This window comes from Filicampus tigris, chromosome 18 (assembly GCF_054856515.1).
Source record: "Filicampus tigris isolate MCC_2025a chromosome 18, RoL_Ftig_1.0, whole genome shotgun sequence".
NCBI classification, from domain to species: Eukaryota; Metazoa; Chordata; class Actinopteri; order Syngnathiformes; family Syngnathidae; genus Filicampus; species Filicampus tigris.
In genome coordinates this window covers 11,149,557-11,167,500 of record NC_141234.1, presented here as the reverse complement: position 1 = coordinate 11,167,500, position 17,944 = coordinate 11,149,557, and the positions used below count along the sequence as shown (strand labels likewise).

Sequence of the window (17,944 nt, the reverse complement as noted above, 5' to 3'; positions counted from 1 at the left end):
CAAGGAGGTGAAGCAATGTCATGACTCATCCCTCAAAATGTACACCCCTACCACCCACCACCTCCACATTATTCATTTGACTGAACAGAACAGTCTAAATTTAGAATCACCACATGGAGAAATTTCTCCACTTGTATAGATTTATATTACGTATAAATATATATATAGCGGAAACTTTATACTTCCATGTGCCTCACCTGCGCTGAATTTAAAGGGAATCAAGTCGGCTATGTTCAATCCCACAACGGCGCAAACGCCCATTTCTAACTGCGCCTGTCTACAATAATTGCAAATGAAAAAAATGCTCTACTCACATTCCCACGCTGTAACAAATGATGCTATTATCACGAAAGGATAACAGTCAAAGACAGAAAACAAAAAAGGATTTCCTGATGAGCCATGACAATCACGCACATCACTTCCACAACATTAGCAACACTTCACACTGGCCACCTACACAGCAGCATATTTAGCTCCACTTGGGTCTGTTTCCCACCACCACACCACCTGCCCAGCACTCACAATACACTCGTAATTTGAAAACTCGCTGATGACTGTAATTACTCGAACACTCTGTGCCACATGCAAGGCATCCCTATTAATAAACATTGTACACAACCAATGAAAGTTGTGTCAAAACAGATTTTCAGAGAATTTGCATTCAAGACGTCTACTTCAGTCGCTTTCTGTGACTCTTCCAGTCTCTGTTGGACCCGCAAAAAAGAAATCTCAACAAATCAGGTCAACCAGCATCTATTAAATTGCGCTTGATTTTAGTGTTCCTACACTATAAAGAAGCTTGAGAAAAACGGCAACTTTTTTCAGTCCGTCTTCGCATCCAAATCACAATAGATTCACTTGCGTAACAGCGTTGACTTGAATTAGGGTTTTATATCATTCACTCCACTTTTTATGAAATCGCTCAGTATTGATGGCATTGTGACAAGAGTAAATCAGAACAAGGCAGGGGCGTGAAGTCATAAATGATGTATGAATCACACAACAATGCACTGCTGGGATGTCGGAAGCGGCAGAGCTGCTCTGCGTTCTCATTATGAGAGTGCCCATGGTGAAATATTGTGAATAAATACAGCACCAGTCAAAAGTTTGGAAACACCTTCAAAAGGTCTCAAACATATTAAGAGGTCAAGAAATTCAAGCTATTATCTCTTGATAATGCACAGCTGTGAACTGAACGTCATTTCAGGTCATCATCATAAAGCTGACTGAGAAAATACCAAGATGTGCAAAGCTGTTATCTGGGCAAAAGGTGCCTACTTTGAAGAATGTAAATTACAAAACATTATGTTTTGATGCAATTAATGGATTTTTTTTTAAATGAAAAAGCATTGAATAAGAGTGTGTTTCCAAACCTTTGACTGGTACTGTGTTCGTACCATTTTAATCAATGACAGCGTAGTACATTTTCAATTGAAATTTTTTTTTTTTAAACTAGCGATTGAACATCATTTTAGGGTGCTGTTGTACATGATAGCTTGGCATGAAGGAAGCAATGAGGATGGTTGGTTCTAAAGTGATCTTATCAGTGAAAAAATGTACCATTTTGACAACATAGGGTGTTTTCATAAGGCCATGGATGGGGAATATCTTACTTTTCCAAATCTATTGCATCATTGTCGTTATTTCTCACTGTTCCTCCATTATACTGCCTTATAAAAACACCAGTATTTCAATCACTCAAGATCTCAACCACAGGATTCAAACTCCAACCTCATAAATGCGAGGCGGGTGTGCTAAGCACTATTCAGGATTCTGACCAAAAAAGGAGAAGAAAGTTCAGCTCTATTTGTGTTCAAGGGGAGTAAAAGTAACAAGTGAGAGAAAAATAATTGCAAGTAAAGAAAAAGCTCAACCACTACCAACTCATCTACTGCACAGTTTGGATTCAAATGACTCCCTCCCCCTCCCCTTCAATGCAACGTGGACAGTATCAACAACAAACCATTCACAAAAAAGTGAGCCAACTCCATGCGGGGTTTTGTTTACCTGTTCTGCCAGCCTTGGATGAGGTTGGTGTACTTGCTGAGAACTCCTTCCAGTTGTCGCCTGCGACCCTGCTGTGAGCCGGTACTGTTCCCCACGAAAGTCCCCCGGCCGCCTCCTCCCCCCGCGGGGCCGCACTGGGGGCCGGAGCCGGGGCTTGGCGAACCCGTCCGCCCGCCAGGTTTTCTCGACGAGTTGCTTCGGTCACTAGAGTTGGGTTTGTTGGTTCCGTGATGTGGACAGCTCGGCGTCCTGTCCATGCTGGTGACGGGGCGGCTAAGAAGAAGAGGAAGAGGAGGAGGAGGAGGAGTGCGAAGAGGAGGAGGTGACAGGGATGGAGCCCAAGCAGCCGTGGGAAGGATTTCACCACCACCACCACATTGAAGTGGCGAACAAGACGGCGCAAACTAAAAGCGAAAGCCGTGGACGTGTCGTGACCGCGCCGTGACGTAGATGCGTGCGTCCCCCGCCGCGTGTACAAACTGACATCTTCCTCGGCGATGTTCGAGTCCCGGCTTTCTCGTCTCTGCAGCGTGAGGCTGTGTGACACCGCTACTCGGAGCCAGCGCGTTCTCGCACAAAGACACGCCCACTCGATCCGCCCACCCCGGATGTTACAACGGAGCCTTGTGAGCCACATCATCATACGAAAATTGGATTACAGCCACAGTTTGGTGGCAAAAACCTTTTAGAATATTAACAAGTCTTGCTTTACATGAATACATACAGAGATGACAAAATTGCTATTTTAAATATGGTCAAAATATGTGCTCTTAATATATATATATATATATATATATATAAAATGTTCCTAATACATTTGACAATGCTTGTTAAAAGATCAATTTCCTAACGCAACAACAAGGAGTTTGAAGCAAGCAACAGAATAACCACATACTGTTTTGTTTTTTTTTCAGAGCATAGACTCTTGCATAAAAATATACAATTCACGGATGGCATGCAACTGCTGAACAAGAAACCAACATTAGGCGTAACAATTCATTTTGTACATTTTTTCCACAAAGGTCAACTCAAAATAATATTAATGTAGGAGTGGTTTGTCCTGCATATCATTCCAAATCTGCCACAAAAAAAAAACAGGCCTACACACTTGTAGTATATAAGACCCAGTCTAAGTGCAACTAAGATATGTCTGCCATCTAGTGGTAATTGGTGATATTACAACTTAAAACTACAGTTGACCCCTGCATATTTGCAGTTCAGCACCCGCGGATTCACATATTCGGGTATTTTTTTTTTTTTTAATTGATTTTTTTTTTTTTTTTTTTTCAATATTTGTTCACGTTTTGGATTTTTTCCTGGATTTCTTTTTTTACATGGGGGAGGACATCCATCCCAAAGGGCCACAAAAATCACCTCAATCAGGCTCTGCTCAAAGGGGCATAGACAGATAAGTGCAATTGCGCACCACTGCCAATCCAATAAAGTGCCTCTTTAGTAGTGTCGACCAAAACTAAAAATGTTCAGATTAATAATAACTATTGATTTAACTTTTTAAATATTTGACACAAGGATTGAAAATCCAGGATTGAAAAGAATTGCAGGCTATCACAAGAGACAACGACTGCATTGAGCAATCGAAAGCTGACTTTGATGAATCTCTGCAGGACACTTAACTTGGCTCAGATAGATTCCCGCTGCTTGTCTGCTGAGGCAGCCTCAAAGCTCAGATCAATACAGAAGAGTAAAAAAAAAAAAAAAATCCATGAGCAACAGAAACAGAGCGATTTTGGTTAAAAGGTAGTGACGAGATTCAAGCTCGGGTCAGCTGCATTTCATTAGAAGTCAAACCGTTTCGAGCCTTAGTCATTAACTTTCAATTCCAAATGTATTTCTATAATACAGTGATGAAACAATCAATCACGTAGAGCAGTACTAAGGAATCCGGTGGGAATAATCTCTTACAACAATTCCCTTTCCTCATCATTAGCAATAAGAATCGTCTCTGCTTCATCACCTCATGTGTGCTGGATCAAAACGGCATGCGTCACCATCCTCAGACCTCAGTGCTGTGAAATACGAAAGAGGCTTTGATTCAATCCACGTCCGCTGACGCGACGACGCTGAAGCGTCACCACTCTCTTCCACAACGCTCCTCCTTTTTGTAAACAAGCATCCCAGATGAGGCAGGCCTTTTTCTGGTCCACTCTGAACACCTGTATCTGAATTACCATCGACGAGGAGGTATTTCAAAAACATGAATGTCATCTTTTCAGAAATTAACAACAACCAGGTCTTAGAGTCTTGACAAATGTAAATCATATCTAACGCTTTAAAGTGGAAGTCAACCCAAACATATTTTTTCAACAATATGTTCTACACAAGACCATTAAGGCATTCTGATAAATATTGAGTTTGTGGAATAAGAGTGAATCCACCCGTTTTTAGCCATCTCTGGGGGCGGCCATTTTGTCACTTCTGTTGACTGAAAATGACATCACAACTTCTCAGGCCTCGGGTAATGACCAATCACAGATCACCTGTTTTCTGAAGCTGAGCCGTGATTGGTCGTTATCTGAGCCCTGAGCAGTTGTGATGTCATTTTCAGTCGACAGAAGTTACAAAATGGCCGCCCCGTGAGATGGCTAAAAACGAGTGTATTTTGCTGCTCAACTCATATTCCACAAAAGCAATGTTAATCAGAATACAGTGTTTCAACTAATGGGCCTGCTGGGAATATATTCTTGAAAAAAAAAAGTGTTTGGGTTGATTTCCTCCTTAAAAAAGGAAGTCAATCCCAAAATTTTCTTTCCAATAATATGATCTATGCATCCCCACTAATGTAAAAACGTCATTCTGATTGATATTACGTTTGTGGAATATGAGTTTTTGTCCATCAGAGGGGCGGCCATTTTGTCACTTGCTGTCACCCAAAAATGACATCACAGTTACTCAGGGTTCAGGTAACAACCAATCATGGCTCAGCTTCAGAAAACAGGTGAGCCGATGGTGGGAAAGAACGCCTTGGGATCCCTCTGAAAGATGTGACCCGACCTCAGATAAGCGGTAGGTAGTTAGTTAATGGATGGATGGATGGACTTCCATCGTGTTACTTTGTGCGCTAAACTCACACTTTTCTCCAAATGCATTTGACATTTAGAGCACCGATGACCTTTTCAGAAGGTAACTGATGCAAGATTTGGCATAGAAAAAAAGAACAAGACTTTGAAGCTAAAATATGAGGGGGAGAAAAGTCTTCTCTTACTGTTCTATTTCTCTCAATTTCCCCGGCATAATATTTCATAGCTCTTAATGAATCATGTTCAAGGACTTTCATTTCCTGGCGTGATATGGCAGACCAGACGTTCATTGCTTGGTCAGACTCGTTTTGAGAGCTTATTGGAAAAACTGCAGCATGGCAGAGTTCACGTTACAGTGATGGCGGATTTTGAATACTGATGAATGCATTTTATATCAGCGGGCTGATGGGAATCTACAGACGGCTCCGTTGTCAGACACAATCAATAATAGAATTTATTGGTGATGAAAGACGCTAGACATTATATTGCCATTAACATTAACTAACTAAGATATCAAACCCAGACTGGAGACGCGTGCAGCAGTGATTCTCAAAATGTTAAGCGTATTACAATAGTACGCAAAGAAAACACTGCCAAAGTATAATTCAGTTGTATTTAACTTCAATACATTTGCATATCTGCAATACATTTAATGTATAATAGGTAATTCAAGTATATATATAAAGAAAAGTCTAAAAACGTTTTTTAATTCTAAAACGAAAATAGAATACAGTACGTGACACAAATCAAAATATGGCTCGTATATCTGTTTTAGATTCCCGGTGTGTGTGCCAGATGTGATCGGGTGCAAAATTGTCACGCTCTATAACGTATTTCTACAATATATAATTCTTTGCCACAATGTCTGTTACCCATAGCTGTTGTATTTTTATATTATGTGTTACTAAATTTAAAAAATACAAAATTGCTTCGTGCCACATTGGCGAGGCAGCTCCTACGTCGCTTCCGCTTATGCCCTGAGAATTAGCCGCTGTTTAAATGAAATGTTTGCGTTTCTCCTGCCGAACTGGCAACTATTTCGTGGTTGACTCAGGCTGCAAGATTCAATGTATATAATGTGAAGTATTTCTTAATAAAACGTGTTTTCCATCCGAATAACCATGAACCACAATCCGATTCCCAAAGCCACGAATTGACATGACGTCTTCAGTTGGCACATCGGCCACCGAAGGACGATCCTCGCAAAAGTGGCAGTAATATACTTTATTTTGTTTTATCACATATGGTACCGACACCGGAAGTTGTCACTAAACGCATTTCTCCTAGTGACCAGGAGATGGCGACAGCGTAGCGCCTGAAGACGACATCGTGAACTGTATTGTAACCTGGAAAAATTGTTGGTATCCTCTGTTAAAGAAATGATACTAATATGGGCCATTCTACTGAATTGGTTCAAATTCAGAGTTGGAAAATGTATGAAATTTGTATTTTATTTTAGAAAAAACTTTATTGTATCCATGTTGCTTTTACGTTTGTCTTGCCTGTCCCTAAAATGTGTCACTACCGAAACACACAATTACAGAAGAATTCTTACAGAAGAATTCTACTAGATTCAAGATTCATATTTTTTCCATTCCCCACTCCAAAGAGTATTTTTAAAAATTAATATATATGGTTTTAACATTAAAACCAATCAAAATTAATTTTTAACAGAATTTAATGACTTTTTCCGAAATAAATCAACATTTATGTGCTATTTTTCATTGTAAAATGCAGAAAGTTGATCATATTGACTTCAAAAGTCATCATTAATTAAAACAAACATACCACTTAAACAATCGTTATCAAAAATTGTTGGTTGATAATTCAATACTTTTTATTTTCGTTAAAACATCAGTTTTTTCGGTAGTGACCATATTGTTGCTGCTGTTGCAGTAATACTTTGTGTGAGGGTAGCATTGTAATCACTTAACTAGTTTTGCTATATTTTAATTTTTAACATGTATTATAACTAATGAAACATTATTTTTTCCATTTTCTAGTGCTTTGTGCTATACTCAGGGTCGCAGGGGTTGGAGTTGATCGCAGCTGACTTAGGGCAAAAGCTGGACCGCTCACCTGTCCATCACAGGGCTCTTCATCATTGAAAAACTGTAGTTTCACCTTCCAAATGAAAATTTAATTGGAATGACAAACATTTTTGTAACATACATTTCCCTGTATGTATGTTCCCTCTCCCTCTGTTTTTTGAGCGACATCCGGTGGTCTTGTCTTTTCCTCCATGCTCTTCTGACTTTCCTTTGCTCTCTGCTGGATGATTCATTGGTAGACTTCAACTTTCCTTCTTTCTTCCATCTCTTATTTCTTTCTCTTTACTTTATTAAATATTCTTTGGATTTCACTGGGTCATTGTAATCCTTCGCCTGTACTCTGTCTCTGCTAGGCTTTTTGGCATTTTGGTGTTTTTCCTTTCAAATTAAGATAGAATATGAAATAGAATATTGTTAAAATCAGAGAGATCTATGTATGACATATGTATCTATGTATTATATTATCTAAAACGTACTTTATTCAAAAATAAACATGTAGTTATACCGAAACCATTATGTCACAACCGAAACCTTTCTGCATGTTTCGGTAGTGACTGTTTCGGTTTTATTTTTCCCTTCAAATTAAGATAAAATATGTAATCGAATATAGTTAAATTCAGAAAGATCTATGTATTACATATGTATCTATGTATTATATTATTTAAAACTTAACAGAATTTAATATGTCTTTTAAATTCTGAAATTTCTGGGGACGTGGCTAAAACCAAGCCCTGCCTACAGACAAATACTTTTTGCGTATCGGTAGTGACATGAAAAGTTGGGGCAGGTTTTTTTACATAAAAACTTATCATTTGAAAAAAAATCTACAAAATCAATGTAAATCTTTCACCATACATTTATAAGCAACCAAAATGTTCTATTAAAGTAAAGCGTTTTTTTAAATTGGCAAATACTTTTACAAATGGATAAATTACGGTCGTATTTTGTTTCCCGAGTTGTGTCAAATAAACACATAAAAGATCAGCTTTCCGTTTTTCAATTTCAAAGTTTTAAACAAAAAACGGGATATAGCGCATTCCGTTAAATGGAAACAGCAACACTGCCTATAAAATATTTCGATTCAGTACAACAATACAGTTCTCGATATTGTCTTCAGGCGCTACGCTGTCGCCATCTCCTGGTCACTTGGAGAAATGCTTTCGGTGATAATTCCCGGGAATCTAAAACGGATATAGCGCCGTATTTTGATTTGTGTCACGTGCTATATTCTATTTTCGTTTTAGAATTAAAAATGTAAAATAAACCCGTTTTTGGAATTTCCCTTACTCGTTCCAGACAACAAAATAGAAAATTAAGCTGTATTTCAATGTTGGTGTTTGTATTTTAAAATGAAAATCAAATAACGAGTCGTTTTTTTTCCATTTTTCATATCTGCTTCCAAGCATAATATCCAATGACCAAAAGAGACACGGACCAAAACCACACACAAAAACAAGTCAAACAAAAAAAACAAAAAAAACACAATGCAATTAATTTTTCAGTTTCTCACTGAACTGAATCTCACAACATATGTTACTGTGTGACAAGATTCATGGCTGTATGACTTTAGTAGTGTGCTTTTCGGAATAATGGCAGTCATTTTCCAAATTGTTCCACCAGTTCGACTTTCTGCATGATGACAAAATGCTGATTGGAGCCTAAAATGTGTTGTGGTTTTGCCCCAGCCTGCATTAACTACAAAGAGAAGCCATAACTACTTAATGGAATAGAGGGTGGTATCGACCACCTTCTCTCTATAAAAAATGGATGGTTAATATTTTTCCTCAGGTTATTCTATTCAAATTGTACCCCATTTATTCATTTTTTTTTATCTGTAATTGATGGCTGATAAGTTCATGCGCAAGTCTTCTGTCAAATTAACTTGAATTCCAAGTCTGATTAGCGCCAAAAGTGTGCAAAAAGATTAGGGCGGGTGACAGCTCTTCTGTACAAGTGTCATAAGGCTCATATTGGCTCAATTATCGCTCGACTGAACAAGGACGGAAGAAGCCCAATTAGCTTTTGAACTTGACACTAAAGAAAGAACGGCTCAATTGGATCTTAGCGGCAATCAGAAGAGAACCCGTCAAACTTGAACTTTGATAAATTGATTGGTTTTGCTTTGTTATATGTCTTATAAAGTATGTCAAGGTTTTCCAGTGTGTGTTGTGTACAAAGACAGCATGCCAAAACATACCTGCCATATTTACCATACCATACCATTATAGGTCCTCATATTCCAAATGAGTCACTTAATTTGGAAGATAATCTCGTTTCCATACGTCAGACACTCTGCTCACTGTAAAGGTCATTCGATGAAAGCATTGGGAATTGTGTGTGTGCTTCAACCTTCCCTGTCAATTCCACTTCAATGTTGTTTTAATGGCAATGGTCCTTGAGTACAGCCAATTATGCTCTTGGGAATAAGGGCGCATCGCTGTAGTTTAAGCAGTCCGAAATAAGTGAGGTCATGCTTTTTGTAACCTCATTTTAACGCTCACTCCCCATGACATTAGCATTGATTGTCCTCTGCTTCAAACTGCATTGATTACGCAGAGGAGAAGGAGGGACCACAATGTGATGCACTTTCACCTATAGTTGAACTTCCATGCATGTATGCATGACAACGTCACTGAGGAAAAACTTAAAACTATAGAAAAACGCCTAACTAACATCCCTCGGGTTCAGGGGCGGAGCCAGATTGACAGACTGCCCACCCATTGAGATTCATGAAAAAATATATATTCAAAAAAAGTATTATTAACTTATGTTTTAATTTGTGTTTTATCATTTAATTGAATATTACGACTGGCATAATCATGGTTGTCCAAGGAAGATCTGAACTTCATATTATTCAATTATACGACATATCGTCACTGTCCAGATTTGGTTAATTTGGTACTTTTTCACAAATTCACAAACATTTGGATCTGTTATTTTTACAAGATCTGTCAAAATTGTTGAAAATGGCGTGCAGTCTTTGAGATGCAATGTTATTTTCTCAGGAAACATGATGTTTTATTTTTTGTTTTTGTCTCTGCAAAAGCGATGGTTTTGGTCAGGCAAGGATTCTGCTCGACTGCAGTGTTTAAATAAATAAATAGAATAATGAAATAAATAGCAATTCTATAACATTTGTCAGTAAAACAGGCATTTAGTATGATGTTCTTTATTGTATCCTTTCTTATACGCCACACCCACAACTCTCAGGCAATTAAATGCACTAAACAAACATATTTTGGGTCAATTTGGTGATTTTGATGGGCCACCATTGCCACAAAATTAAAACGGCGTTGACTTTCGCACCTGTTTCACACTTTTCACTTCCGCTAAACCATACTGCAGTCAAAAAACGGCAATAAAAAAAAAACAAGTTAAAGTACACTCTGAAAAAGACTACCACTCCCATAGTGCAACGCGGGTCGAGTAGTCCACACGCCCCGTCGCTTCTGCAGACGTATGCGCTGTGACTGCCACCAGGCGGCCGAGTGGAGAAAGTGCACCGCACGCCACCACGCAGAGCGGCTCTTGAGCGGAGCAGAAGCCCCAGAGGTGGAAAGATGGAGTAGCCCATTATGTATCTAAGCTGTCCTGCTTTAAGATGTTCCCCGGAATTTTATATGCACTGCTGGCGGGCTTCCTCGCGGCCGTGGCGTCGTCGTCGGCCAAGCTGTCCCTGGGAGCCGACTACCTGAAGGGAGTGTGCGAGACGGGGCTCCGGACGTGGGGCGAGCAGCGGAGATTTCGACAAGTGGACGAAACTACCGCCTGTGACCGGGTGAGTCATGGAGGCAAATGAGCGTCTCGTCCCCTCAGCTTCAGCACCAGTCATGACGAGGGAGCGCTCGCGTGATGGGTGACATTGCAAGCCGTGTGGTATCGCGTTGTTTGCCGTCACAACGCGGTTTCCTCTCACCAGGGTCGCGCTTCCTCTTTGACCTTCACGCACCTATAAATACATCAACATTTTCTTAATGGAGGCCTGTCGAAATGCCAGGTGGAGCTAGAAAAAAAAAAACATCAATTAATTAATCAATTACCGCTTTTGAAAATGGGAAAAACAAACACGAATCCATTAAAGCCTCCCAAAAAAGACCAGATGTTTTTTGCTAAGTGTGTTAGTGTTAGTGTAGTGTTGGAGTGTAGTCAAGAAAAATAGCACAGTATTCATAAAAACATCACTGATGTACACACTGGACTGGTTGCAGCCAGTAAGAACTACCTAACGTGCATGTTTTGGACGTGAAAACTTGCATGCAAACTCCTTACATGGGGGCCTGAGCAGAGATTTGAACCCTGAACTTCAGAATTGTGAGGTGAATGTACTAATTAATCATCCACCCTGCCCCCCCCAAAAAAAAAAAAAAAAATTAAAACACAATAATAGACAATGTCAATCCATATAGTGTATATTGTGTGTGTGTGTGTGTGGGTGTGTGTGTGTGTGTGTGTGTGTGTGTATATATATATATACCTGTATAGGGTAATCTGAAAGTCACACACACACTCCTAACTTTACATTTTTACTTTCATACAAGTGTAAAAACAAGTTAACCACTGCATTAATAAATACATAAAATAGCCTGTTCATTTTAACTTTAGTCCATTTTAACTTAAAAGTGTTACAAAAAAAGACCCCAAAAAAAAGAACTGTAGCAGGATTAATGCTTTCATACAGAACTCAGGTCTCGTGTTGCAATTCGAATTTGGGGCTAAATTTGAATGAAAAATGTGGTCAGGTTCAGAAGTAAAAATGAATCCAAATCTCAATTTGCGACGATGTCATGTTTCAGCTTCACATCCCTCTGAGGCTGCTGTGCGGCGGACTGCTTTTCACCTGCAATGCTGTGATGTGGACCTTCCTTGCCAAAGCGCTCAGGTACTCCTCCTCCTCTACTCGAACCACTGTGACCACCACTGCCTCCAACTTCGTATCTTCCGTGAGTAGCAGCCCGTCTCTCATCACGCGCACACACACGCAGAATGCTTTTTGCTGTTATAGTGCCAATTAACATTACGCTATGCAGCAGGACTCTTTTTATGTATTGCAAAGGACTTGATTGTATACCTACAGTATAGAAAGTAAATATAGAAAATAGAAACAACTGGAATTGATTTAGAATATTTTTCTCTTCTTGAGGCTTTCCTGGGCCAGCTGATCTTTGGCGAGGCCCAAATAACACTGTGGTGGGTCGGGATCTCCCTGACGTTCTCTGGCTTGCTTGTATTGCAAAGGGTTTCGCCGCAGGATCGACAACCCAGCGCAGTCGCCAAGAGAGACCAATGATGTCTCATCTCCACTTAACTGCGCTCATCCTGATTTCGGCACTTCTCATACCGGTGCGACAAATGCTTTGAATAACTAATAAGTCTGATTTTCCATCACACCAAAGAATAATCACATGTGAGAGGAGGTTGTTTTTTTTTAAGCGTATATTTATGAAATGTGTGAACTACGGGGAAACAGGAAGCGCAAAAATGTGATTTAGTTTAGACAATTGCTAAAACATTAAAAAATACATTAGAAATTAATGTCTGCGTCTTGTTCAACAGTAGGCTAACTAACTAGCATAGTTATAGGTCTTAACAGCAACAGTCATGCTAACAGTAATAAGCTACGTCTGTTAGCTAACAAGCAACGAAAAAATATACTACAGAGGAATCTCTGATGTTGACGCTGATCAATTCTACTCTATTTTGAATCAGATTTTCCCACGGGAACTGATGGTAAATGAATTAAATCATTATAAATAAATAATTAACACACAGAGGCAATGGGAATTAATGGGGAAACCGAAAAAGGTTGCTAGCTTGTTAGCAATTAGCGCAACTTGCAAGCATCATAAAATGGAACGATAGAAGCAAATGACTTTTTTACTTACTAGCTGAGAGTACGACAATGACATTAAGATCACTTTCACGTGTTAAAAGATATTAATGGCCTGAAAAAAAAGTGGTTAGCTTAAATAAGCATGAAGGAACAGCTTGCTAGCTGCTGTCCAAGTTTTTTCATCTGTGAAAATGTGTTTGAACAACAATTTCTTTGATTGGTTCTTTGGCATAATGAGATTCTGGGAGTTTTGTCACTGTGAGGTTGCCAGGCAACAAGGGACCAGTGGGTTATCACATTGGCACAATGTCACCATTAATTAGGGTTGCCAACTGTCCCGTATTTTAGGCTAATTTGGTTTGTCCCATACGGGACCTCAAATGTCCCGTATATTGACTATCAACTCTTGTAAATACATAAAACTGCAATCTACCGATCCTGTGATGTAAGATGCTTAGTAAAGCTTTGGATGGCGATCGATTGTCAATAACGACGGACACAGACGGGTTGGCAGCTCAATGTCTTTTACTCGTATACTTGCTCGAACATACATTGCTGGTTCTTAAACAGTGATAGCACATTACAGCGCTCCTAATGGAGACTCTCGGTACTACACATGACAGATCCTAGATCAGATAAAGCGTCAATCTCAGAACAAGCGGCAATCACTCCACCTGTCATGTAAGGACTTCTCTCTTCCAGAGAAAAAATAAATTTGGTGAGTCACACTCCTCTTTTACATTTCAGATTTCTTACACCCATTTTTTGATGAAAAGAGCCAAATTGTGGTTTCATATGAGGTTTCATGAGGTGACATATCGCCGCTATCCTGTGAAAAACACTGTCCATTATTTTCATCTTTTTCTTATTGTTTACGTGAATGTGGTTTCAGCATTAATGTGAAAATTAGGAAAAAAATCCTAAATTCATACATCATGCTCACACCACCGTGGCACCGTGCACCTGTCCCTTATTTAGGAGTGAGGAAGTTGGCAACCCTACCATTAATCAATGTTTGTCATGTACAGCAACTATCCGGTTACCAAAGTGTTTCTTTCAAATCACTATGACACTCACTGTCTGTGCATATTGAAATTTTGGGGGAAAAAAAACACACGGAGTTCCTCTTTTCACAATAATATAAATGTAGCTGTGAAAGGCCTTAAACTCTGACTGTTCCCCTCCGCATTACCACTAAAATAGAATCATGTTGGGATGTAGGACAGCTTTTCATTTCTCTATTTTTCATTTCGCTATTTTTATTCCAACAGGACGTTTTGTGTCTTCGGTGGACAAACTTTGGCTTTGTATGGCTCGGTATGTACGCGGTACTTGAATTGACGCCGTGCCTAAATTAATCTCCAGCCGTCTCGTCCCCTTAAAAAAAAAAAATAATAACAACAGGTGTAAATTGATGTTTTTAGCCATATAGCTTACCTGTCCAAATCATTTTTAAGTTGCTGTCACAATACCTATAAAAAACACCCTCGCTGGAAAAAAGAACGAAATGGGCAATTATGCTAACAGGCTAACGATATCTGGAATTTTCTTAAGTATAACTATGTTTGATTTAGTACACGACATCTCGGTTTTGGTGGGCGGATGTGTAGGTGAGATGCTGATAGCTGCATGAGCTCTGTAATTTTAGGCTTGGATAAAAGCAGAAATGGGTTGAAAAAGAAGTCATTTATTCAACTAAAATTCAACGTATGACAAGCAAAATACACGTTAGCATGATCTCACAGAAATTACGCTTGTCTGCTTCAGACCACAAGTTCCGGCATATGTCTCACCTGGAGTGTCCAACTGTGTTTTTTGGGTTTTTTTTGTGTTATTTTTAACCCATTAAGGCCTAAAGCGCCTGTCTCAACAGCTCCCCAAAACCGTCGGTCGCCTTTGGAATGACCCTTGAAAACCGGAAGATTTCCCAGAAATTCAACACTTACAAAATGATGAATATCTCAGCCCCTGTAGCAGACAGAAACATAATTCCAAAAGAATTAAAGAGCTTAGACGTGTGGCTTTCACACAGGCAGAATTTATTATTATTTACTGTTTCAATCGAAGATGTAAAAATAAGTGTCAGTGCAAGAGAAGCACTATTTTAATTTTTTTTTAAATCGAGTGGTAATTACCATCGTCTATTCTGTTAGAAAGACGTCAATATCGTCATTGTCTACAAACCACATCATATCACGTTCGACTGGTCATGCGCGTCGTCTATATATCACTGCCGTTACTTACTCTAATCAGAGCTCCCGGCGATCGACGGCGTCCGCCATTAGCCTATCTACGGCTCAAAAAAATTCCACGACACCCTCCGTGGTCACGTGGGACTGCTCGATTATGAAAAAAATATTAATCACGATTATTTTGGTTAGAATTGTAATCACGATTATGCAAACGATCATTTATTTTTTTGTTACGTAACGTAAGCGTAAAAAATATAAAGACAAATTACCGTAATTTATTTGAAACACTGTAATTATATATGTTTCTTTTGGACCAAACAAAATTTATAAAATAGTTATATATTATGAAATAAAAAAGGTGCAAATGTATAAATTCAAGTATGATTTCTTTGTGTAGACATTATTGTTTATTTTTTTTACGATTATGCCAATTTTGTAATCGTGGAGTGTAATAATCGTAATTGTAATCGAATTTCGATTAATCGCACAGCCCTACCGTCACGTGTATATTCTGATGCATTAAGTTGGCTAAGAGACGGAAAATTGGATTAAAAAAGGACGGTGACGTATCCGCTCCACCGATTTAAAAGGTAGAAAGACGCAACAGCGCTCCCGGCTCTAGTGGTAGACACGCAGTTATGTGCTCCCGTCCTTAATGGGTTAAATGACAACAGTGAGGGAAAATTTTCACATAGGGGTGGACTCACTTTTGTCGCCAATGATTAAAACGTTAATGGCTATGAGTTGAGTTATTTTGAGGGGCCAATAAATTTACAGTTATAAAAGCTGTACACTTATTACTTACAGAAAAGGGGTTTTCCATGTCCCGTTAATATAACAAAATATTTACAAAAATGTGAATGACAAGGGTAATTCACATGACTCCACTGCTGTTAGCAATTATTTTGCTAATTTAATTTGACACACCTGACGTGTATTGTAGCATATTTAGATCATATTTAATCGTCTACGTTTTCACTGTAGTTTTAGTTTTACAGAAGTTGGTCTTTAACGACATTTATGTCGTTTGGGCAGACAGGGGGGGTTATACGTCAGTTATGCATTCAATTTCCATCGTAACATGGCAATAATAGATCTTTGTCGACCAACGTGCAAAGGCCACTTGTCAAATAAACGCCTTGCTTCAAATATATGCCAGGTACGCTGTCGTTGAGTAATTAAATGTCATTATTTGAGGAAATGCGGTAGATTCGTACTTAGGGTAAATAACCATCCGTCCACGTCAAATTTATCATTGGAGTTGTGAATGAGAACTCTGCAACATTTACATTCTTTCAATGTTTTCAATTTGATGTGCAACAGACCATTGCGTAAAAAAAAAAAAAAAAAAAAGAAAGGTGACAGATGAGCTTTATTTTGGCATTAGGTCACACTTTGCTGTTGATTAGATGTAATATGAATGCGTAATGGTAGCTATGACAACAATGCACAAATACTGTATGTCTTATGTACATGCGTCCCTATTAATGTGACCACAACCACAGTCTGATATCGTTTTGTGTCGCAATATGTGGATTGCTCACATGAATTTAGCATTTTGGGAACACTTATGTCCACTATATTACTGTATTATGTACTTAAGTCTAGAACTAAGAATGTACAGAATCATGGCTGTCATTGTTTTATAACATACAAGTTTTTTTTGTTTTTTTTTTTGGTTCATTTTGAAAATGAAGAGTTGCCCAATATGGCGCAAGTCAATCAATTCCAATGTGGTAGAAACGTTTTTATTTCAATAGTTCCATTCAAAAAGAGAAACGTATTTCAGAATTACTACCAAATGTCTCAACTAAAAGTTCTCATGAGATTGCGCAGTTGTACCTAATGAAGTCTTTCTATGAAAGACCTGAGCAAGTGTGTCACAACAGCAAGTATCTTCAGTTTATAATGAGGGCTTCTTTTATTTTATTTTTTTTATTTTATTAATTTAATTTAATGGGGCAATCCTGATGAGGGCATTAAGAAACGCCTGCAAGCCTCTTTTCTGCTAAAATGTGATTTTTGCTTTTGTGGCTGCTGCACTCACATTTTTTTTCTTTCTTTTTTTAAACATGCTCACTCTGATCTGAATCAATTATGATGTGTCACAAATATAATGTGAAATATTTGTAAAAGTGTGAATACATTATTTTACGGCAGATATTGTCACCTCCACTAGAGGGTAAAACAGAAATAATGAAATAAACATCTTGTCTGACGTAATGTTCTTGTCGACTTTCTTTTTTTGATGTACAACCGTCTACATAAAGGATTTTGTCTTGGCTGGGCGTCATATATGCGATGTTAGCCTTGAGCTGCCGCTCATTATTTTAAAATACTTTTCTCTCTGGTGACCTCATCATCTGACACAATTGAGAACATGATGTGTTAATCGGAGGTTTTTATTCGGGGTAGACCGATTATCGGCACCAATATTTGGCTTTTTGACGAATATCGGCATCGGCCATTTTTCAACTCTTCTGGCCGATGATAAATGAATTTAAAATTGTGGAAATCAAAACAAAGATACCGGGTAAGTGAAAGTTTAACATTTCTGTCATTTTAAAATTTTCATTTACTGTAGAAAACTACATGGACCTATTGTTTTGATAATCGGTATCGGCCCTGAAAAAAGCATATCCCTGTGTGGAGTTTGCATGTTCTCCCCGTGCCTGCGTGGGTTTCCTCCGGGTACTCCGGTTTCCTCCCACATTCCAAAAAAAAAGCATGGTAAGTTGATTGGACTCTCTAAATTGCCCCTAGGTGTGATTGTGAGTGCGGATGTTTGTCTCTGTGTGCCCTGCGATTGGCTGGCAACCAAGTCAG

General features: G+C 38.8%; 2 protein-coding genes across 2 annotated transcripts in view; one reads left to right on the top strand and one right to left on the bottom strand.

Moving 5' to 3' along the window:
- The window catches only part of osbpl10a (oxysterol binding protein-like 10a), a 38,550-nt gene extending 35,964 nt beyond the window's left edge, over nucleotides 1-2,586 (bottom strand). Inside the window, exon 1 of the mRNA XM_086014110.1 lies at nucleotides 2,008-2,586. Within this exon, the coding sequence (XP_085870236.1) occupies nucleotides 2,008-2,264 (257 nt within the window). The 5' untranslated portion in view covers nucleotides 2,265-2,586. The remainder of the gene's footprint in view (nucleotides 1-2,007) is intronic.
- A 7,986-nt stretch (nucleotides 2,587-10,572) lies between these two features.
- Nucleotides 10,573-17,400, top strand: LOC147132502 (transmembrane protein 42-like). The gene is made up of 3 exons (XM_086015334.1): nucleotides 10,573-10,874; nucleotides 11,890-12,036; nucleotides 12,237-17,400. Exons 1-3 carry the CDS (start codon nucleotides 10,698-10,700, stop codon nucleotides 12,381-12,383), a joined length of 471 nt encoding a protein of 156 aa, XP_085871460.1. The 5' UTR covers nucleotides 10,573-10,697; the 3' UTR covers nucleotides 12,384-17,400.
- The last annotated feature ends 544 nt before the right edge of the window (nucleotides 17,401-17,944 follow it).

Coding starts and splice junctions, on each gene's coding strand:
- LOC147132502 (XM_086015334.1), top strand. CDS start 10,698: ATGTTCCCCGGAATTTTATATGCACTGCTGGCGGGCTTCCTCGCGGCC. Junction 10,875..11,889: donor AAACTACCGCCTGTGACCGG/GTGAGTCATGGA, acceptor GTCATGTTTCAG/CTTCACATCCCTCTGAGGCT. Junction 12,037..12,236: donor CCTCCAACTTCGTATCTTCC/GTGAGTAGCAGC, acceptor TCTCTTCTTGAG/GCTTTCCTGGGCCAGCTGAT.